At 40.2% G+C, this 24,737-nt stretch overlaps 1 protein-coding gene across 5 annotated transcripts in view; it reads right to left on the minus strand.

Moving 5' to 3' along the window:
- The window catches only part of fhod1 (formin homology 2 domain containing 1), a 329,870-nt gene that overhangs the window by 20,855 nt on the left and 284,278 nt on the right, over nt 1-24,737 (minus strand). For 3 of the 5 annotated variants that reach the window (XM_080187105.1, XM_080187104.1, XM_080187102.1), the window contains 5 exons: nt 14,010-14,150; nt 12,324-13,231; nt 3,580-3,735; nt 839-1,021; nt 28-147 (listed from right to left, as the gene is read on the minus strand). In XM_080187105.1, the coding sequence (XP_080043231.1) occupies nt 28-147; nt 839-1,021; nt 3,580-3,735; nt 12,324-13,231; nt 14,010-14,150 (1,508 nt within the window). The remainder of the gene's footprint in view (nt 1-27; nt 148-838; nt 1,022-3,579; nt 3,736-12,323; nt 13,232-14,009; nt 14,151-24,737) is intronic. The other 2 variants (XM_080187106.1, XM_080187103.1) reach the window with 1 other exon arrangement.

A 24,737-nucleotide genomic window follows, 5' to 3' on the forward strand; every position in this document is an offset into this window, starting at 1 on the left:
CACCATGAAACAAGAATGGCTTCTTACACTAGAATTGTTCAGAAAATTCCCAATCGCAAGCAGAGTTGCCAAAAGAGATTTAAAGGTTTTATTCTTTGCAAGCTGCTCCATTCCAAGCTTCAGGTCAAACAGTGGTTCTGCAATTTCCTGCAACAAAAAGTTAAAACTTTGATTTCAGAACTTTATAAGCAAACCCTCTCTTGAGAGTCAATTTTGAAGCAACTCACTCAGTAAAGCATTAAGCAAGCAATCTGAAATATTTACAAGATTTATCAAATGGATAGATTCAGAATCTTGTTGAATTATAGTACCTTACTGAAAGCATAAGATTGCCAGCCATGAACTTTAAAACTGCAGATTCAATTGGCAGGTCAAAGATTGTCATGTTTTATAAAGTACTGTGCAGATTCTGTGGATTGCTAACTAGCACATGCAAGTCAATTCAAATATTTCAATGTTCCTCTTAAACAGCAAATAATCATTACAATATACCCATTTAGGCATCTAGAATTACACAAGTTGCCCATCTGCCTAACTATCTAGGACATATCAAGATTTGGATCCTTCACAACTATTAATGTGATTAAATTGAATTATATTCTGCACGCTATTAACTGTGTTTTCATATATTAAAAAATGTTATACTTGTCTCACATATTTAATATTTATATTAATATATATAAATATTTCTAGTTTTCCCCAATCAAATGGATTTCAATTCTACACATTGCATAAAACCTAGTACTCCTTGTAGATAATCTATTTGGAGATTATATTTCTTTTAAAAGCTGCAACATTCCTTAGCAATCTAACATAAGGATTCTATGACAATTCCCACCTTTTCCATAAACTCGTAATCCAGTTTGAAAGCCCAGAGCTGCAGCCGAGCTGTAATCCCATTGATTGAGGACAAGGTTAAAAGGAATTGCTCAGCTGTTCCCAGTGGCACATCAGGATTTGCCAGCTGAGCTTCTTGGATCTTCTGCTTCTCCTCTTCTGTGGGGATCATAGTCAGGATTTTCTGTTGGAAAACAGAAGGGGGAGATGATGGCAGGGTTTCCAGCGGAAATTACAAAAGCTTGATACATTGACTAAAAACTCACTATTAAACTCGTTTGAAAAGGTCACCTTTAAATTAACTGGATATAGTGGGGTTTGTTTTCGAATATATTAGTTTAAATTCAGGCTCTCCTGTTTTAAAAAGGTGTTGCAATCTGAAAATGGGGAGTCCAGTTATCTCAATTAGCTAGACAGCTAGTGTGGAGATAAGCTTAATGCCAATAGCATAGGGTTCTATCCCCTTTCTGGCTGAGCTGATTTCAGGTCTACCTCCTCACCCTACCCAGAATAAAAATAAACTTGTGGCACTTAGCGGTGATTTGGTAAATAATCACCAAGGACTTGCCCTCAGGCAGAGAATTACAAGCGTGTTTGTAGTAGCTAACGTACCACGTTCTTACCATTGATGTCACACTCTATCGTAAATGACATGATCTGTGATGACCCAGATTTTTGTGGCCATAAGAGCTGCCATTCGATCAACATGTAAAACTCATGGAGACAGATCACCCTGCTTTGAGCCATGAGATTTGTGGATTTCCATTTTCTAACAAGCCTTCGTTAGGGATGGCTGTACCAACAAAAATATGATGTGGAGATGCCGGCGTTGGACTGGGGTAAACGCAGTAAGAAGTCCGACAACACCAGGTTTAAGTCCAACCGATTTATTTGATCGTAAACTCACAAGCTTTCGAGGTTTCCCTCTTCATCAGGTGGATGGAGAGTTCTGACCTCAGATAGTGCATATAAAGCACAGACAGTTTACAGATTACTGATTAGAATGCGAATCTTTACACCTCACCTGCTATTCAAGTCTTGAAGTGGCCAACAATGTGAGTGGAAGGAGCACTGAGCACAGGTTAAAGAGATGTGTATTGTCTCCAGATAGTACAGTAAGTGAGGTTTTGCAAACCCAGGCAAGTCACGGGGGTTACAGATAGTGCGACATGAACCCAAGATCCCTGTTGAGACCATCCTCGTGTACGGAACTTGGCTATCAGTCTCTGCTCAGCGACTCTGCGCTGTCGTGTGTCGTGAAGGCCGCCTTCCACTCACATTGTTAGCCACTTTAAGACTTGAATAGCAGGTTAGGTGTAAAGATTCACATTCTAATCAGTAATCAATAAACTGTTTGTGCTGTTGTATGCACTGTCTGAGGCCAGAACTCTCCATTCACCTGACGAAGAGGGAAACCTTGAAAGCTTGTGAGTTTACTATCAAATAAATCGGTTGGACTTAAACGTGGTGTTGTCAGACTTCTTGCTGTGTCCAACAAAAATAAACAGAAGAATAACACCTGCAAGTGAACACCATTCTTACAATGGTGTAACGTTTCTCACTGAACATTGGTCTCAGTCAGTTTAGAATAGGCCCATAGTGGATGAACCTCCCTTTCCTTTGGAGGCTGTCAGACAATTGAGTCTCCAAACTTTGGCTGAACAAGTTTGACGTAGTAGTATAGGAGTGAAGATAAATACACTGCAAACAACATAAATTGAATTTAATCTTTCTTGGATTGAGGAGTTGACTTACACCCAACAGGAAGAGAATGACATTGGTAGATTACATCTATAAGGAAAAGTCTAATGCAAGACTGCCCTCCAAAGACTCTGGAAGACATACAGAGTAGGAGTCATGGAGGCTCCACTATATTGGGTATAATTCCAGAAGGCAATGAGAGAGAAAGAAAAAGAAACAATTGATCAATCCAATTTATCCTTCCTGCTTCTCAATGAGGAATGGTAAATAACATCCGGGGTTGGGGGAGTGGAATTTGCATGGGGGAATTCCTGTTTGGCACTGAAGCATTGGAGAACCAGTGGTTTACATCCATCATCTTTTGTTCAGGAAAGCAGTACTCAGCCTGGCAGATGTTGATGTATTTTTAAAATATAAATCAGCAGTGAAATTAGATTTAATTTAGAGAAAAATAAACAATTTTTGGCTGAATTTCTTGCCAGCACACCCTACTCAATCACATTTATCTGTATTTTTAAAAACAACACATTGGTTGTTTTCTATGCAATATTGCCAGTTTAATACGTACCATAATCAAAGTGTTGGAATTTCCAAGGCAACAGTTGGGTATTAGTTGTAGAAAGAACACAGTGTCATGCAGTAAAACTGGTGCAAATATTCCTCTTTCTCAGAGAGGCTGTACAATATTGAAAGTTCATCTGGTTTCTTTGCACTTAACATAGTTTGATATCTGATATCAGCATGACATACAGCTCCTGGGGATGACTTGGGAGAGTGGGGAAGTATTTATTCCTTGATGCTGTGGCCATCATAGTGTGGGGATAGCTTCTTGGATCAGCTGGTCTTTTCTTGCTTGTCAATCTTGTAAATCGAAGTACTAACTGATACACGACAATGCTGAGACAGGGGTGGAGGATTGAACTAAAATTGATGAGGGGCAGCAAGCAACTGTTGCAAACTTGTGTTCCCATTCTTGTTCTTTTTCCAAATTCTTGACCGCTCACTAACCTGAACCCACAGTTTCAATTTTGGATCCCTTACCTCAATGCCTTCTTTGTTGATTGCATATTCATCAAAGTTGAGGATGGCATTTTTGATGATATGTACTGGAGGCAATACTGTGAGACCAATATTGATTGCATTACTCCTCTTTGGGTCCAGCACAGTTAATCCTTGCCTCTTGGCATCTCCTCCTTTCTAGAAGTTAAATTAACAACACAGTTTTGAAAGTAAGTTGTTCCATTTAAAATATATACTTGAAGCACAGTTGCTGCTGTAGTGCTCAATTACCTTTTAGACTTACAGCTACAAAATGGATCAATTATTTGTATTTACATTCACCACCAGTATCCTTGCTGAATAGATTCAGACTAAAACAATTATAAACTGCATAGTGGAGAGGAAGCAAGTGGGTTTTCATCTCTAACTGTTACCTACATATCAGTTTCCTTGAACAGATCCTTTTGGATTTAAGGGAGAATACAGCTATAGAACAATTCATGGGTATAATCAGGAAATTTCCCAATTTTCCATATGCGACTCTACCTTTGCAAACAGATCATCTGCTAAATTAATGTACTTAATTCAAGTCCTCAAAAATAAAATACTCAATGTCTACAAGCTAATAAGGCATCTGTCAGGAACTATATTTACAAGAAATAGAAATTTTGCAGATTGTCCACGTAACTTTATGTTTGGTGCCCACCAAGTAACGAAAGGAATTAAAGACAAGTTAGAACAACAAACACAGCAGATTCTTAAGAGATAACTGATAACTATGGAATCTCCAAATATTCTACAGGCCTCAAAAACTTTGATTCCATAAATCATAATATGATTATTCCTTCAGGTGTTGAATAACTTTTCCATTTGTCAGTTAACCATTGTGTAAGCTATAAAAATCAGAAACAGAAAATAATGTTCTGACACAGACTGAATTTATCTGGTCTAGGAACAGTCTACAGCCCACAGTATCAGAGGTACCAGATGAATGGAATATTTGTGATGATAGTGCATTCACAAGCCTATGATGGAAACAATTTTAAAGAATCACAACCCTTTTTCCTCATCTTAGTCTTAAATGATTGGCCTCCTATCCTGAGGCTGTGCTCCTGATATCTCAGAGCTATGCAGAGATGTCACACGTTTGTATGTGTAACAGCTGTTATTTCATGTTTTAAAACGTCTACTCCATTCTTCAGCTCTGACTGCCACCTCTTTCTACAGTTTATTTACATTTCTCTGATTCCACATCCAGATTTAACCAAGCAACAGAAGCACATAATCAAACACAGGCCAATTAAACACTATACACCCGTGTTCTGGATGTCCCATCAGGGGAAAAAGCTTCTCTGTGTCTATCTTGTCAAGCTACTTCAAAATCTTATATTTGGCAAAGATATCAGCTCTCATTCTTCTAAACACCACAGACTCTAAGTCCAATTTACTCAGTCTCTCATCATAAGCCAATCTTCTCATTCCAGGGACCAATCTTGTGAATGTTTACTGTCCTGCCTCCAATGCAAGAATATCCTTGCTTAGATATGGAGATCAAAATTGCTCACAATCCACCAGGTGTGATCTCCCCAAAGCCCAGTAAAATTGTAGCAAAGCTCCCTTGTTCTTGAATTCCAATCCCTTCATTAAAGCCAACATGCCATTTGCCTTCCTAGCTGCTTGCTATACCTAACTTTCTGTAAAAGCAAGGCAATGCTCCCGTGATGTCCAATGCAAACTGGAAGAACACCACCTCATCTTCTGATTAGGCCCATGACAGCCTTCAGGACTCAACATTGAGTTCAACAGTTACACAGTTTAGGCAGTAAACTTCTCCCTTTAATTCCTCCCACTCCCCCTTCACACAACCCTACCTCTCCCCCACTTGATCACCTGACTGTTCAGTTGCTCCCATTAACACATTCTGCAATCTTATTTTTTTGTCATCATTTGCACTCTTCATCCCTTAGTAGCATCATTAACACTCCCCTTTCTCTTATGTCCATAATAAATTTGTCCACATCTCCTTTACCGTGACCTATCCCTGGTCTTCTACTCTGCCCCACCTCCTCCACCCGCCTTCCAGCTTTAAAAATTCTGTGTATTTCTAGCTTGCTTCACTTCTCTAGAAAGATCATTTATACTCAAAAAGTAACTCTGTTTCTTTTTGGAAATGCTGCCAGACCTGCTGAGTTTACCCAGAATTTACTAATTCTATTGCTAACTTTGTGTTCCATATACAAGTTTACTTCATGAATATCACCATGTAGAAGTATCATGCCCGTTAACAATATTCTGCTGTCTATTCCTCTTTGTTTCCCATTCATAACCTTTCTGTATCTCTTTGCAGCCTCTTCGTGCCTGATTATACTATGATTTTTCCAAGTGCATTGTTAAGACTACGTTAATAATAGAATACAGCATTTTCCTGGCAACTGACACCAGGCCTATAGAATCATAGAATTCCTACTGTGCAGAAAGACGCCATTTGGCCCATCGAGTCTGCACAATAACCCTACCCAGGCCCTATCCCCGTAACCCCACATATTTAACCTGCTAATTCCTCTAACCTATACTTCCCGGGACACGAAGGGAAAATTTAGCACAGCCAAAGCACCCTAACCTGCACACCTTTGGACTGTGGAAGGAAACCGGAGCACCTGGAGGTGACCCATGCAGGCATGGAGAGAACACGCAAACTCCATACAGATGGTGACCCATGCCGGAATTCGAACACGGGTCCCTGACGCTGAGGCAACAGTGCTAACCACTGTGCCATCCATTATAATGCTCTGTTTTCAATGTCCCATCTTTTTTGAATAGTGCTGTAACATTTGCAAGCTTCTAGACCAGTGGGTTGGTTCTTGAATCTAGGGAAGTTGTAATTTACTGAAATATATTTATTATTTTGGTATGGCCCTTTTAATTCTTTCAGATAAAAGATTAATTGGTTAAACATTTAAAACAATTATAAAGTCTGAGTAATTATTATGACATCTTATTGCTTCCTTGAACATATTTGGGACCAAAAGTCATAGACTTTTAAGTTCCTCAAGGGCCTGAAACAACACAATCAGAAAAATCTCCATTCCAGGTTGTGGCTTTAAAAATCTTTTCCTGACTTAAACAGGAAATCATTCAACAATGTAGAACTAATTGCAGCGCAGGAATTGACATGTTCGTGTCAACCTGTAATCCAGTTCTCTTTCATATTGACAGGCTCAGGAGATTCTGAACAATACTGGTTAACAGTAGAAAATGGACACTGTAGCTTTGGGCTCGTGTATTTATTACCTCCTCTCTGCTGGAATTGTGGACAGTTAGCCTGAGAAAAGGTCTCTGCAAAAGCCCCTCGAGGTTGACCATTGTTCCATTGCACATAGGGAGATACAGATCAGTGATTCCTTCTCAAATGAGGAAGTGCTTGATCCCCATTTTGCACTTCCCCACAGTGGGATGGATGAATTCATGAGCTAATTGAATCAGCAACTGAAGGATCAACGGACCTACAACTCTCAGGGTACAGTGCACTGGCACTCAAGTCTGGTTCAGCACCATACCACCACTGTACAAAGTTTTGTGATTTCACAATGACAATGCAAATGTTTACATACCATAACACACTGCAATTTCTTTGCAAAATGGTATATTACACAATCAGTAATGTTGCAATAAGGGATGAATTAGTGTAGTCAATGCCATATCTCAGCCTTGGTCACTGATAAAACACATGGCTCTGAGTCAGGAAGTTATGAGTACAATTCTAGTCAAGAGAGTTAAATGTGAGCCTGGACTATGTGGAGAGGCCTGCCTATCATCTTGAGTCAATATAAAATATCTCCAGACACAATGTGAAGAGCAGCAAAAGAACTTTCCCATATTTTGGTTAGCGTTGCTTCTTTAATTCACGTCACTGAAACCGGTTATCTGGTCTGTTTACAATTGGTATTTGTGGGATCTTGCTGTGCACAAATTGCCTACTGCATTGCCTACATTGCAACGGTGATGACACTTCAAACGTACATAATTGGTTGTAAAGTGCTCAGAGACTCTACAGGTCATGGAAGGTGCAACATAAATACAAGTCTTTTTTCAGTCCATTGTAAATGGTATTAAAACAAATGACACTAAAACTTTGCAAACTTAGAAATACCTCACTCTTTTAATTTAAGACATTGAATCATTGATTATATGTAGCTTCACAATGGCTAAGGGAGTTTTGAAGTACAATATCTGCTGGAGACACAGTAGGAAGGGACAGATATTAGTGAATGGGGTACCTCCCAACTCCAGAAACCTCCTGGGAGAAATCTGTGGGAATGGGTTTGGGGGAACCCCAAAATAGAAGCTAGTAGATTTGGGTGGGCAAACCTCATGAAGCAGCCTCTGCAGGCATGTCTGGCTGAAAACTGCAAAAAAAAGATTCCGGGGGCAGGAAACAGAGACAAAAGCAGCCCAAACAACTAATTGATTAAACAAAATCTCCCATGTCAATGAAAACGTAAATTGAAGTGGGTGACTTCAATGCCAAATTGGATATAGAAAAAGACACAAAAAGAGGGGGAAAGAAATACTGGTTCAAATACTGAGAGAAAGGTTCAGAAAGGAAAAGTAAAAGAAATCTTTTAGTTTTGTATTTTTCGAATCTTCAATAGCAATTAAAACCTGATAAAATGAGACTCCATTGGTAATAATTAACACATAGTGCTGGAAAGATTGATTGAAAGTAACTAATACTCTGTTATTAAATGGGTACTTAGACTGGAATGGACAAGACTTAAATTTTCTGTGGTGGGTTTTGTTTGTATCTACTATGAAAGTGCAGCAACATCACGCTGTTTAACATTTCAATGACTAAGCAGCAAGTGAGATGCTGTTTAAACACTGCTCTCAGAGTCGTGCATCTCAACAGCCATTCTGGATTTCCATGTTTAATCTCTCATCAGCTTCTCAGGTGAAATCGCTGTAGTATTTATGCATTAATAATGTAGAATGTCACTAGCTTCACCATTACTTTGATCACAAATCATGGGCAAGTGTATTTTGCCCGTATGGGATTTCACAAAAAGAATGCACTTGCAATATTATGATACCTTTCACAACCTCAAAATATCCAAAAGCACAATTAGATGTTTCTTGAAGCACAATCACAATCACAATGTAGGAAATGCCCCACCTAATTTGAGCAAAGTCCCACAAACAGTGTGAAAGTAGCTGGATAATCTATTTTTTAAGAAGTATTTGTTCAGGGATAAATACTGCCAAAACACCAACTGTTCTCCCATGCTCTTCTTCCAAAGGATTGGAGAAGATTGATGGGACCAGGATTTAACATCTTCTCTAAACAATACTACTTCTGACAGTGGAGCATTTCCCAGTACGCCAGTGCACAGGATCACACTCTCAAATCTGGAATGCTACTTGAACATGTGACTTCCTGGCTCAAAGGCGAAAGTGCAATGACTGATCAGAGCACAACAAATACTAGCACAGCAATTCCTTACAGTTATTAGATCGTGCATTAAAAAGAATGATACTTTAAAATAAAGAAAATGAAAGAATTTGGAATTGTTTTCATGATAATTATAACAGCAAGGTGCATTTGCTCTTCCCTGTCCTGGATGTTAATGATCATTAACTGTATGGAAGAGGTGGACATCAACAAAGGTTTTACTTGTTCTCCTGTAAATAGAACAAACTGAAACCACGATGGTTGGGTTAGAAAGGGCGCATAACAGTAATATATATCTTTGTGAATAAAAACTTATGAAAGTGCAAAATGATTCATTCCAGTTCTATCCTGGCTTTCAAGAATGTAACACTGGACAAGTGCAAAATAGATCATTCTTATTCAAGATGCAGAAAATTTCAAACATTTATGTCAAAGGGCAATCATGTCTTGTGGTTCTAATTAATCACTAATACCATAATTCAGTTGGATGCAAATAATTTACGGCTTTGATGTCAAGTTGTAACCTTCATTCCAGTTAATCTAAATTTACATCAGCTGGAATTTTCCTGCTCTTTTGTGCCAGTGGGATCTTCTGGTCCTGCTGACAACGCATCCCCTTTGCCGTGGGTTTTCCGGCAGCATGGGATGCAGTTGATGAGAAGTTCCATTGACAGCAGCGGGCCCAGAATGCTACTGAATAGTGCGCTGCCTCCCACCATGAGAAACATGTTGTTGGCAAGCCAGAGAATGTGAATTTAAGAAACAGAATGTCAGTATACAGCAAAATATGTATGCGTGTTTTAAAAACAGCAAATTAAGTAATCAATTGTGTAAATTTAAAAATTGAATTTGACTCCCAGTTCTTCTGGTAGTGATTATAACTGATAGGTTACACTTTGTAATACACTTAGATCTGAAAAAAATCTTGAGATATTTATCCATAGTGCAGCGGCTTTGGGAAACATAATTAAGATGAAGCAAAGTAAATTCAAGCACGATGACTTCAGGAATAGACATATAGCAATCTGGTACAATTTGTGCAGGAACAACATGCTGAATAGAGACATTTCAAAAATGATACACTTCTTTGTGAACTGACCCATTCGCTGAGTTAATCAAAAACATCCAACAGGTTGGAAGTATTAAATCTGCTTATGAGAAAAATGATGATTTCCCCAACCATCACAATAAATCTTTCCGGATACGTTATGAGCAAATAAAGCTTGAACATCACACATCCAGTCTTCGTTGTAATAAACCTGATACTGGACTGGTGTTGACTGGAATAAGTTAGGAAAGAGTCAGCAATTTTACCTGGATTGAGCACCTTATTATCAGAGTCATATTACTAGCTGGCACTGTGCTCTATACGGTAACCTTCTAAATATAATCCTTTCCTGTGCTATCAATGAAAAGCATGACAGTAACATGATATTGCTTTGTGAAGGACTAAACGATTGATCCATAAAGCCCAGCTTTGTAAGCTTTCCATCGGATTGCTTAGCTGATCCTGGATGAATAATGTTTCATTCACAAGAAATAATCCTATTCTTAAACCCTCATGCTTTTCTATTCCACCGAACCCACCAGTAATTTTTCCCACAAATCCATCACTACCTTTTTAGGAAAACAAATGTTCTAATCTTGCTTTACTATCTATAATCTGTACTCCTCTTCCAATCCTGATTCTGAATGAAGAACTTTCTAGAATCAGGCAGGTAGAACATTCACTGCTACTGACCCTTACATGAAGGTGACTTTAAATATTGTCATGATGTGGGTATGCCGGCGTTGGACTGGCGTAAACACAGTAAAAAGTCTGACAACACCAGGTTTTAGTCCAACCTATTTATCAAATAAATTATCAAATAAATAGGTTGGACTAAAACCTGGTGTTGTCAGACTTTTTACTGTACTTTAAATATTGTGACAGATTACATTGGTAGCTCTACAGTCCACTCCCTGAGCAGGGAAAGATTCTTGTGGAACAGGGAATAGTGAAAAAAAGACAGACTTGCTGAAGGCTAGTTGGAAAGGTGTGCTGAAATGCGTGCAGGAAAGTTAGCTAAACAATAGAACCAACCAGGATCAGTGTACACTCCATCTGGTTGCATGCCAAAACTAGCCAAAACCAAATTTATTTTAACCTACTAACTGGCAGAGAACATCACGGTTTGTTTATTATCATACTTACAAAGAGGGAACTAGGTTAAGTTGGATGAAATGAAATTTGCTGTAATTGTTGTTCAGTATACTCATTTAACAACTAAAAAAAACATTTTGACAACTGTTGCATCTGCCTCATCTCACTCATATCCTCCTTCGAGAGCAGTGCAGAAATGCACAAGGTACATGTGAAGGATACAGCAGCCTATGACAATCATTTAAGATGATGCTGAGCAGTACTAGTTAATACTTGAATATGGCCAAAGCTACTGCAACCAAGAGAATTAAGAATCAGAATCCCCTAACCCCAATCAAATTTTTAACATCGCCCTCCAATATCTTTGTAACAAAAGTGAATAAAATGCTCCAGATGTGGTCTCACCAAGTCCAGAGATAACTTGGACATCATTCCCTGTGGTTTCTAAATTACATTCTCATTTCAACTTTTTATTTAGACCCACGGAAGCCAAATGGATTTAATATCCAGGTCTCTTTCCTACTGCTGTAGGAGCTTGTACTTCATATTTCCATTAAATTTTGTGACCCAAATTTGATCAGCATTGAGTCTTATGTCCATTTATGTAATCTCCCTATTATTGTGCATAGATTAGCATAATTGGGCACAGTATCCAACTTGCCGTCATCTATAAATTTAGACTCACTGGACTGAATTCCATCCTTTAAATAATTTACCAGATCATTGATTCCTGACATGCCTCTCTCACACTATTTCCTTTTCTGCCTGTCTATCTTTCAGCCAAAGACACTGCCATCTGTCTTTTGGCCATTGTATTGGGAAACAATCTATTATGCGGTGTTCAAATTTCTTTCTGAAATCAAGGCAATAAATATTTAGAACTCTTTACCCACATCCACCAGATATGTAACATCACTAAAGAAATTCAATAAATTGGTCAGACATAACCTGCCTCAACAGAAAGCGCAATCTCATTGAACTGGAGATAGTGGATGAGATTCTCCAATCTTGTCCTTTCCTGCCCTGCTGCCAGCGAGAATGGAGAACTTGGCGCTCAGCCAAAACTCCATTTTCTGCAGCGGATTAAGTGAGAGGTTTTTAGTGCATGTTATAAATTAGTTATGCAACACTTAGGAATGCAAAGGGTTTTCTTTTCATAGTTTTTCAAGAATCAAAAGACAGTTCAATTCTTACCTTTGTGGGTAATTCCTTAGCTTTGGATTCAAATAGATGTTCCAATTTAGTGGTGTCCACTTTCACTTTATCTAGGGAAGCCCAGACAGTGCCCCGGCCAAATTTACAGCTCTTGAAAGGGCCCTCTGGCTGCTTCAGTTCCTTCCAGAAGAGCTTTACAGTCTTTTTCTTCTTTGTTAATGCAGAGTCTGCTGCTTGGGAAGGTGATAAGTTACTAGGTGGAGGTGGGGGAGGTAGAGGAGGGCCAGGTATTTGTCCAAAAGGTGGTGGCGGTGGAGGAGGAGGAGGAGGAGGTGGGCATCCAGGGGGTGGGGGAGGTGATGGGATAGATGCACCCATTGAACCATCAGGCGTTATAGGGAGATCATGTTTAACTACTGCCTTGGCAATGGAAGAGTCTGCATCTAATACATCTATGTCCTCCTCCTCACGGAGATCTGTGAAGTCTAAATCTTTAATTTTCAGCACTCTTGGACTTGATTCTAGTTGATCCCACATGTGTTCAGAATCTTTCTTCAATGGTGTAATTATGGACGTTTTCTCTGCATTTTTCTCATTCAATTCAGCCTCAATGCTAAACTGCTCCTTCAAAACCTTAATCTGAGGCGCAGCAAATTTCTCTGCTGTAGCTTTCACATTCCCAGGGATGCTTTCAATTTCAGGTTTCCTTGGGCTCTCCTCACTCTGGTGGCTGGTCTGCCTAGAAAAACGTTTTATCAGACTCTCTGTGGATTCCTCCAAAGCCTCTTCTGTAACTTTCCTCCCGCTCTCAGTAGGACTCTCTCCCTTGGTTACTTGGAAGTTGCTGACTTTGGTTTTTGCATACAGCATGTCAAGCATGAATTTCTTGTCATTGGAGATGGTACTGCACTGATCCAAACTGGACTGGCGGGAGATGCATTGACCTGCTGTCAAACAAAATATTGATACTTCAATAAAACATACCAATGCCCTGCACCAGTTTCATAAGCCAGTTAAATAATTTCTAAGCATTATTTTTTTGCTCCAAATTAATGTTTCACACTGAAAAGACAAAATCAGGGCAACAGTGAAACAAGTCTCTCTGCTTACTTCCACGGTGTCCAACATTAGAACAAAACCCCGAGTTTCCACATGCCACCATTTCAAATTCGAGAAAGTGAAATGATGCTACTCATCAACACAGGGGAAGTAAATTTGCAGCTTTGCTGAAAGTCTCACCCTGAGCACTTTGCTCTGAGCACAAACTGAACAGAAACCAAGCAAGAGACGTTTGTTTTGCACCAAACAAGGAACGTGACCATCTGATCTAAACAATTTACATACTCTTATTTAACATAAACGGCAAATTAAAGTAATTTACTCTCCCCAGGCAAGGGAGTGGATTCTATGCTGTGTAGTCTGGCAAGTAGCCCAGAGTCCTGTCGATCATATCAGAAAGCTTTGAATACTTTAAAAAGCAACCAAACAGATTCCAACACTTCTCTCCTTATTTAACAAAGAAATTAAAGCAGTCAGTTTTTTTTTGAGTGGGGGAGAGCTAGGTTGGTAAACTACTATCTTATTTTTCTTTTCAGGATAACAACACTTTTTTGCTGTTTATGGAGGAATGTGTACCCTTTTTGCTTGTATGGCTGCTATTAGCAGATATTTCTACAGTTTGCTCTTGGGGAATGAACGGATACTAAGAGATGAAATCTTTCTTGCCTGTCTCATTATCACCCGCCTGTCTGTCTCCCCTCTCTTCCCTCTCCAATGTGCTGCTGGTGGATGAACTGCTGGAGGCTGAACATGGCTCTCTCTCATTCAATGCTTCATTCTGTTGCTCCTTTTCACTTAGCACTTCGACTGCAAGGAATAAGAATGATTCAGTTTAGAAAATATTTCCACGTCAATTTTTCTCTGGACCAACATATTTTTATCAACAGTCATCCTGCTGCTAAATTTAGCAGTGTAGAAAATTATCAGTGACAATATATGTAAGTCATCTTTCTGGAAAGAACCAAAATGCCCAAGGATTTTTTTCATTCCGAGAAATAATAACTCAGAAATTACTAAGGTAGCAACTGAATAATGTAAACTTTCTCAATTGACGACTGCAATGTCCACAGTGGGACTGGGTCATACAAATCAAAAAGTTCTCAGATTACTGGTATTTATGAGTTAGTCAGTCATAGTTGTGGTCACAGTTTGGGTGCAACAATTGATCTCAACACCAGGCTTAGAGTAAAATATCAGCCAGTTTTCCTCTAACAGAGTGAAAAGAAATGCAAGGAGAAATGTCTTTATGCTGAGAAAGAAAGGAATTGTTTGGCACAGCAAGAAGTGGAGGCAAAGGCAAATTTCAAATTCAATAATATTTTGGAATTATAAATATAATGCTGACCATAAAACCATTATCAATTGTCATAAAAACCAATTTAGTTCACTAACTGCAATAATTCAGTTGAAAGCCAGATTCCCGTCACCAGAAACCCTTTATTGTGTACCAAGGGGAAGGGTCACACCCACAGCTTACAGTTGGACAATCTACACCCCAGGATCGACAGCTCCTGTGTGGGTTTATAAGCCCCCGCTGACCGCTTCTCATCGGGTGAGTCTCTGCTCTCTCAATACGAGAGCTCGTATTCTACAAAGGCCACAGGGCGATCTCTTGATTCCCTCTGTCCTTCATAGCCATCATTATATCCTTCCCCCTTTGGTCCATTTCTCCCCCAGCATCCCTATTGTGAGAAGGTTCCTTCCGCCACTTAGCGGTTGGTTGGAGGATCGAAAGTGGTGCTGGGTCAGGCAGTGTCAACCAAACAGGGGACCTTCCTTTCCAGAGGGAGCATCGCAGGATTACTGATGTGGGTTCCTCCTCAGGTTTTGTTTCACCCAGAGGCCCACTTCAGCTTCCATCTCTGAAGCCTTACCTTAGCTATCCTGAGTGGCTAACATGGAATCAGTTTTGAGCTGAGGCTGACACTCGAAGTGGCCATCTTTATGGCCGGTAGTAAGGTCTGCTCAGGTATTACTCCTTGGCTCAGTGTTTCTTTAAAGTTTTACCCTGGATTTTGACCTTGTAAGAAACTGACCCAATTTCTCCATAACGATCCCAGGCATGCAACCAGGACCATTCCCAAAATGTCTCATGTTAAATCAGATCACTCGTGAAAAATCTCTGTCCTTGCAGAATTGTAATTTTTTTTGGTTTTCTTGTTCGGACTCCACCCTCCCCACCAAGTTTGGGAATAGCAAGCTTAATCTGGTAGGAATCCGTCACCCCATTAACAATTCCGGTGGAGCAACACTTGTTGTTACGTGTCGTGTAGTCCTACAATGGGACAACAATCATGCCTGTTCAGTCTCGATAGATACTACCAGTTGCTTCTTCATATCATTTTTGAAGGTTTGAACTGCCCGTTCTGCCACTCCATTTGAAAATGAATGATAAGGTGCAGTTCAGCCATGTTGGATACCATTAGAGAGCATGAAGTTCTGGAAATCACAACTAGTAAATGAGTGCCATTATCAGAAACCAGGACTTCCAATAATAAAGAACCCCTAATAGTCCACATGCGCATGCACTCATGGCCTGCCAGGCCCTTCCCATGGACGTAAGGAGGCTGAGGGTGGGCGTTTTTGATTTTCCTGACACAGGTCACATTGCTTCACCAAGTCTGTGAGGTCAGAATGAAGACTGAGCCACCAGACATAACTCCTAGTCAGCATTTTCATTCTTGATACTCCAGGGTGATCATTATGTAGTTCCTTTAATACTGGGCATTGCCTTCAGGCCAGAACAATTACTCAGGACCCTCAAACCATGATTCCATCCTCAACACTAGGTTTGTCTTTCTGAATAAGGTTGTATTTCATTTCTTCGGAGGGTCATTCTTGGAATCCACCTTGTAGGATCATAGGCCTTATTTTAGATAAGGTTGGATCTTTTTTGGGTCCTGGCCTTAATCTTTCTTGCAGATACTGGCAAAGCCTCCAAAAAATTTAAAGACATCACAACCTCTTCCAATGCTGGTAAAGAAGCCAAGCTTGTGGGCAATGGAAGGTGATTCAGTGTGATAGCATTGGTTATTCTGGTTCCAGAGCAGTGTTCTGGAAGATATTCGTAGGCTGCCAATAGTGCTATAACCGAGCAGAGGTGGTAAGGGTTTATATTCAGTAACAATTAAAAAAAAGTCTATCACAGATGTGTTAATATGACCACCAATCCTTCCTTTTCAATTTGAAAATACCTTTGCAGTCCCATCCAAAAGGGCTCTGGAGGCATTCGCAATGGACTTTTCCGTTCCGTCTTTCCAGTGATGTGACAGCACCACACCAACCCCTTATGGGGAAGCTTCACAAATCAAGTTCTTTCTTAGGATCAAAATGGTTAGATGACAGTACCTGATGTTTGACTTTAGAAAAAGCCTCTGCCTGCAGAACTCCCTAGACCATCTCTTATTTTCCTGAATTTGAAAAGGGACCAGCGTAAAAGCCAAGTTTGGAATAAATTTTCCATAATAATCCACTAATCCCAGGAAAGATTTCAACTCCGTGTGTTCCTTGGGGTTGATACTGTGTTGCTGGCCTTTATCTCATCCTCCCCTTGCCATCTACTCGGTTGCTTCTCTGTCTTCCAGTCTTTCCAGCTGGCATCATAGAGTTCAGGTTTCCGAAAAGCGGCATAATAGCTTTTTCTTACCAGAGAAGATCCTTGAATTATGGAAGTTGTCCAGCCGGAGAGATGGAGAAATGTCCTCCTTGTCACCACCAATGAAGTAATTCAGCCGAATGCCAGTTTCCCATCACTAAAAACCCTTTACTGTGTACCAAGGAGAAGGGCTGAACCTGCAAATTACAGCTAGACAGCCTACACTTTGGGACCTACCACACCAGTCCGAGTTGAGCAGCAACTGCCATCTGCTTCTCATTGGTGAGCCACCGTTCACTCAATAAGGCAGCTCATATTCCACAAAGCCCACAGGGAGATCTATCAATGATCCCCCGTATCCTTCAAGGAGTATCATAATACTAATATTTGGATAAATCTGGCATACAGGTGACATAAGAGGCCACTTGCCCCCTTCAGCTTGCTCCGCCATTCAATAAGATCATGCTGATCTTTTTGTGGACTCAGCTCCAATTACCTGCCCACTCACCATAACTCTTAATTTCTTTATTGTTTAAAAATTTATCTATCTTTGCCTTAAAACCATGCAATGAGGTAGCCTCAACTGCTTCACTGGGCATGGAATGCCAGATTCACAACCTTTTGGGTGAAGAAGTTCCTCAACTCAAATCAGCTCCCCCTTATTTTCAGGCCATGCCCCCTAGTTCTAGTTTCATCTACCAGTTGAAACAACCTCCCTGCTTCTATCTTATCTATTCCCTTCATAATCTTATATGTTTCTATAAGATCTCCCCTCATTCTTCTACATTCCAATGAGGATAGTCCCAATCTACTCTGTCTCCAGTGCCAGTATATCCTTTCTCAAGTAAGGAGACCAAAACTATACACAGTACCAGGTCTGGCCTCACCAGCACCCTATACAGCTGCAACATAACCTCCCTGCTTTTAAACTCCATACCTCTAGCAATGAAGGACAAAATTCAATTTGCCTCCTTAATTACCTGCTGCATCTGCAAACCAACTTTTGTGACTCATGCACAAGGGCACCCAGATCCCTCTACACAGCAGCATGCTGCAATCTTTTACCATTTAAATAATAGTCCATTTTGCTGTTATTCCTACCTCACATTTACCAACATTGTACCCCATCTGCCAGACTGTCGCCCACTCACTTAGACTATTTATACCCTTTGCAGACTTTCAGTGTCCTCTGCACACTTTGCTCTGCCACTCATTTCAGTGTCATTTGCAAATTTTGACATACTACACTTTGTCCTCAACTCCAAATCATTTATATAAATTGTAAACAATTGAGGTCCCAACATTGATCTCTGAAGCACATCACTAGTTACTGATCACCAACCAGAAAAACATCCATTTATCCCCACTCTTTTTGCTTTCTGTTAGTTAACCAATCCTCTATCCATGCTAAAATATTACCCTTAACACCTTTATCTGTGTCTTTGGAGCAGCACCTTGTCAAATGCCTTCTGGAAATTCAGATACACCACATCCGTAGGTTCCCCATTGTCCACCGCGCATTTAATGTTCTCAAAGACTTCCATCAAATTAGTCTAACATGACTTGCCCTTCATGAACCCATGCTACATCTTACTAATGGGATAATTTATATCCAGATGTCTCGCTATTTCTTCCTTGGTGATAGATTCAAGCATTTCCCCTCCTACAGAAGTTAAACTAATTGGCATATAGTTACCCGCCTTTTGTCTACCTCCTTTTTTAAATAGTGGTGTCACATTTGCTGCTTTCCAATCTGCACGAACCACCCCAGAGACCAGCAAATTTTGGTAAATTACCATTAGTGCATTTGCTATTTCTTTAAGTACCCTGGGATGCATTCCATCAGTGATCCACAGCAATATCTTCTAAAATGCCCGAGCAAGCTGATCAAGGGCAATTAGTGATGGGCAATAAATACTAGCCCATATCCAATGAACAGAAAAATTCATGATTTTTTAAAAATTCATTGATGGGATGTGGATGGCCTTGGTTAGGATAACATTAATTTGTGATAGTGAACTGCCACGTGGTAGAACATCTATCTGATTATCTAACCTCCTGTAGAATGTCCCATGGAACTCCATAAAGGAAATTAAGCATTTTCTGTTTTCTTTAAATTATAAAAATGAACCCCATTTGTATTTATTCTAATAAATATCAATCCATTTTCAACTAGCCAAATATTTCAGCAAGTGAACCAACAGAATTAGCAGCAAAGCTGCTTCCACATTGTTGGGGGAAAGGAATGAAGGGTATAAGATCTCCAAATGCCTCATCGCATTTCCATCCTCTAGTTTTACCTTTGTTAGCCAAGTTACCTAAGCCCCTCATAACTATGACATCTCAGCATTCAATAACCCGGAACGTATCCCCTTTATAGCTTTAGAACAGATTCGCATTTGGGGCATCCTGGATGTCAGGCATACCTGAGGTGTGCTATGCCTGCAGGGGAGATCCTGTCTTGGATCAATAGCATGTTCATTTGCAATTCTGATAGTCAGTCATTTGGCCATGTCTTATGCTGACATCCCAGCCTTTTAATCGTTGTTTGAGAGAAACATTTCTTTATTTTCCCCTACACATGCTCTCTGTGAACCTTGCCCTTAAATGATTATCTGCCCCTAGTAAGGTGTGCTTCATTTGTGTTAACCTTCATGGTTTTAATTAGCATTATTCCTTTTCTTTCCAAGCGCTCACTGATGACTAACTCCATTTTGAAGATATACTTAAGGAAATTGTTTTGACATTTTTCATACAGTAGACTTCACCCTTTGTTTACTTAATGCTAATTGGATGTAAAGTCATAGATCTAGATCTAGAGAAAAAGAGAGATCCTCAAAGTAAATTTTAAATGGTTTGGTAGCTGCTCAGTTCACAGATTATTCTATTTTATTCTCAATTTGATCTTGCAGATCAAAGATTAAAAGATCTTCACCTTTACAGCCATTATAAGGACACCAAAACTAGTTCATAATAACCCTTTTCTGTCCTACGTATCTTTACTTCCACTGTGAACACTTACAAATGTATAACAGTAGAAAAGGTACATGGGTATGGGCTGGGGAAGGGACTGAAGCCTTATTTTTATTGTTTTTTTTATGATCCAAATTTGCCTCAGTAGCTATTTGATCATAACTATTTAATTGTTAAACATAGTCACTTGGTAGTGCAGACTTGAGTATTAAAGAAAAAGAGACATGTTGTTGAAGCTTTTTGTCTTCTACTCATTAGGGAGGAAGCAAGAATACTAAATCTCGCTGCATGAGAAAAGAGTGCTGACTGGTTGCCAAGTGGACTCTGATTGGTGGAGACTATGCCATGGAGAATGCACCAAGGAACAGTTAACTGCCAAGCTTTTGTTTAACTTCAAACCAGGCAAGTTGACTCTGATTGGTCAAGCCATTGCCATGCGGAAATGACCCAGGGGATGGCTGTCCCCCATGCTTTTGTTTAGTTGAAAAGGATGCAATGTGTGCTTACAAAGGACTAGGCCCTGTATATTTGATCACTTGCATCTTCTAGCTTACATAAATGTAACAAACTGTGAGCCTGACTAATAATCTTGAACTAGTTGTTTGTACAATTTGTAACACAATCCCGATTGTGCCAAGAAAGATAACATGTCTATTTAATTATTCTGCATTTTGGGGTTTAGATGTCAGTTACTTGCATAGACATCAGGCTCACCAGGTAATTTTCATAGTTCAGAACATAATAGATCTTTTCTAAGGTCATAATTATAACTAATGTATCATGGAGAATATGACATTCATAATAAGATTCAACTCAATTATCCACAACAAATTGGACAGTTTCCAGCACAGGTATTGCTCCAACTAAAGGATGAAAGAACTTTTGTATTTATGTTTGTATGGTTGTAACCGATTAATTGCTTTTTAAGTGGAGGCACTGTTGTCATGTGAGAGACGTGACAGCCAATTTGTGCACAGCAATGTGATAGTGATCAGATTGTCTGTTTTAGATGCTGATTCAGAGATAAATATTGGCCAGGACACTTGGGTGAACGCCCTTCCTATTCAACATTGAGCAATGGGATCTTTTACATCTTTTTACATCCCTTGTGAAGTCTTGGACCAGAGTAAGGGGTTGCCCACTGAAGGCAGAGATGAGGAGGAATTTCTTCTCAGAGGGTAGTGAATCTGTGGAATTCTTTACTGCAGAGAGCTGGAGAAGTTGGGTTGTTAAATATGCTTAAGGCTGAGATAGAATTTTAATCAGAAAGAGAATCAAGGATTGTGTGAATAGGGTAAGAAAATGGAGTTGAGGATTGTCATGTCTGATCAGTCATGATAGTCATGATCTCATTAAATGGTGGAGCAGACATAATGGGCCAACACCTGCTCCAATGACTTGTAATCTTACGATGACCTGAGGGGGCAGACAGGATCTTCGCTTAACATCTTCCTCCCAAAAACAAAAACAATGAGTGGAGAGATAATTGAGTTTTGCTGCTGAACTCTCAAAATATGACCCCATTAGGCATCATATACACACTTAAATCTCCACCTCTCTACTTAAGGCAGAGATGAAGAGGAATTTCTTCTCTCAGAGGATTGTTAGATTATGGAATTCTCTTCCGCAGCAGTGTTGGAGGTCAAGTCATTGGGCAGCGGGTGGCGCAGTAGTTAGCACTGCTGTCTCACAGCGCCAGGGACCCGGGTTCAATTCCTGCCTCAGGTCTCCATCAGTGTGGAGTTTGTACATTCTCTCTGGCTGCATGGGTTTCCTCCTGGTGCTCCTGTTTCCTCCCATAGTCCAAAGATGTGCAGGTTAGGTTGATTGGCCATGCTAAATTTCGCTTTAGTGTCAGGGGGATTAGTGGGGCAAATACATGGGTACAGGGATCTGGCCTCAGTGAGATTGTTGTTTGTGCAGGCTCAATGGGCCGAATGGCCTCCATTTGCACTGTAGGGATTCTATGGTTTTATGGAATATAGTCTGCTTTCTTGCATCTTTGTAGAAATTTGATGTCTGTGTCGATATGCGTGATTTTCTTGGAGATCCTCTCCACTTGGAGCCAGCAGTTTGCGGTGTCAATGGTAATCATGATGTGGAGGTGCCAGCGTTGGACTCGGGTAAACACAGTAAGTCTCACAACACCAGGTTACCCACTTGTAGACCCAACCATGATACAGCGTCTGATGTTGTGGCACAAGCAGCGGCCACTTAACGTCTGAGCATTGTTTTGGAAGCTCAGACTGCTGTTGGACTTTGACCTGGTGTTGTGAGATTTCTTACGTTATGGAATATATCCAAGGTTGGGGGAGACAGGTTTTTGATTGACAAGGGAATGGAGGATCATGGGGAGCAGGCAGAAAGTAGAACTGAGGCCACAATCAGATCAGACATGATCTTGTTTAATGCTAAATTCGGCTCAAGGGGCCAAATGACTTAATCCAATTTTTTATGACCTTAATGAAATCATTCCTTGGCATCTGTCTTCTGGGTGCCTTTGCCTGGTTTAGTGCTCTAAGTAGTGCTATTGAGTGGCTGCAGCATGGCTTGTGAAATGTGCTGATCTTCACTGAATAAAGATAACATTGCTGGATGCCCTCATGCAGGTCTGGGTTCAGAAGGGCCAGCTTTGGGATGCACCACCTGGGAATGAATGGCAGCAATTTGGGCTGGCTAATAGACAGACACCAGCAAGGGCACTGATAAAGTGGCAATAGTGGGAGGACAAATGTTGTCTTCCTGACAGAACAGTAGGTTTCATGCTTGATGCAGCCACTGGCACTGCTCCAAAGCAATATCTCATCAACCTTGGTAATCTACTGGAGGACAGATTGCTGGACTGTTGCAATACTGATAGCCTCTTTGACCACTGCAATCTACAGCAACATTGAGAGCAGTCTGAGCTTCCACCAGAATGCTCAGCTATTAAGTGGCTGCTGCTTGTGCCGCAAAATTTGACACTGTATCATGGTTGGGTCTACAAGTGGGCAGATGGCGATGGCTACAAGTTCCAGGCTGAAAAGGATGGACTTCAAACTTGGTTCAGTGCCAAACTGGTGCTTAACATAGACTGCAGGCTTTCTGACAAACCTGCAACAAGTATTTGTTGTGTATATCCACCAGTGTTCTCCTGTAATCTAGTCCACTGAAGAGCTGATTGGAGTCCACTGCAGCAGAACCCATTCTCCAAGTGCAGGAATCTTTGCTCCTTCTGTGGGTACTCGTGCCCACCATCTCATGATGTGCAGATACTGACTCTAAGCTATCCTCCTATTTATGCAGAGTCAGCATCTGAGTTGGTGGCTGAGAGTGTGAAACGAAGTGATGGTGTGTCATCATCATCACTTTTTTTCTTGCTGTTGCCTGACCAGGTTGTGTTTCCTGAGTGTAAGGTGGAGGTGTGCTGTGTGAAGATGGGAGGAAGGTAGAGGTGCATTTTTAACCCAATTGCTGCTTGTAAATCAGGAGAGAGTGTGGGATGAAGGGGTGCTGAGATGTGAGGAGGACAGTTAGATATGAGGACACCATCACGCTCAGTGGTTTCAATTCCACCGACTGTCACTCGTTCAGCAACAGCTATTCCAGTAATGGAAATCCCATCTACTCCATGGGGGGACTGGATGCTGAAATAATTGAAATGAACAGGCATGACAAAGTTGACATGCTACCTGCATCACAATCAGTGGGTATTGTTTAATCATACACTGTGATCCCTGCAATCAATTTTAGTGGCTATCCAACAGTCCCACCAAATGTTTTAAATTATAAAATGGATAATGAGACATCAAGGTTGAAAGGTGTAGAAAAGAGAAGAAATTCAAGAAGTTGCAGTTAAATAACACCAACATTACCTTCTATAGATTGCAGGAAGACTGGAAGACAGAGGTAGAAAGGGAGCTTAGCGGTTTATTAAGTAATCAGACTTTCAACTACTTGAGAATTTAGGGAGGAAGAAGAGCATTTTAGAATGATGTATTTGCAGAGTAGGAGGAAGGAGGGAGGGAAGTTCAGTAAACAATGCTTTAAATGTCAGTAGTTGAATTGAAAATTCCCGAACAAATGCTTTGAATCATTTAATGCGTCATGGAGAAATTCAACCTGAAATGTTATATAGTCTCATTATCAACGCTTCTGTCACTGCTCTTTGCTACGCTAGCTTCAACATCCTTTTCACAGAAGCTCAGCACATGAAAGAAAATGTTTTATTAAGGGACTATGGAATGAATTACTTTCAGCTTGATGTTGCTGTTTGAAAATTGTCCAACTAGTTGTCCTATGGATTTATTCTGTATATTACAGTTCACAAAATTTTGGCTCATAAATTTTTTTCTAAGTGAGATAAGATTCTATGAAAAGCAGCAGAATAACCTAGAGCGAAGGTGGTGAAGTATTTGAAGCTCAATGCATTAAACACTGAGGAGGAATAAGGGCGTTCATTTAAGTGGAAAATATACCATCTTTTTCTCTACTTTGAGAGCAACATCATTTACCAGAGTTTTGTTTATATGACAATATCAAACCTCAATAAAGTAACACAGCCTACTATCAGCTAAGATTGATGAACTGTTTTTAAACCTTTAAATTGCTGCTGATAAAATCTCAATGTCGTAATTCTCACATTCTTACACTGCTGCTGTTGGGCAGTGCAAGGATTTAAGGATCCCAATTAATGGCCTAAAGAGCTCACCAGTTGGCCAGCCATGATAAAAAGTCTTCTGATAGCTTAGGAAAACAACTGTGCCTCTGAACAGACGTTTTCTTTCAGCAATCCTATATATGCATGCCCCAGTTTGGTCTGAATGACGGCGATGGAGCAAACAAAG

Source organism: Carcharhinus amblyrhynchos, chromosome 4, assembly GCF_965287045.1.
Source record: "Carcharhinus amblyrhynchos chromosome 4, sCarAmb.v2.hapA, whole genome shotgun sequence".
Classification (NCBI taxonomy): domain Eukaryota; kingdom Metazoa; phylum Chordata; class Chondrichthyes; order Carcharhiniformes; family Carcharhinidae; genus Carcharhinus; species Carcharhinus amblyrhynchos.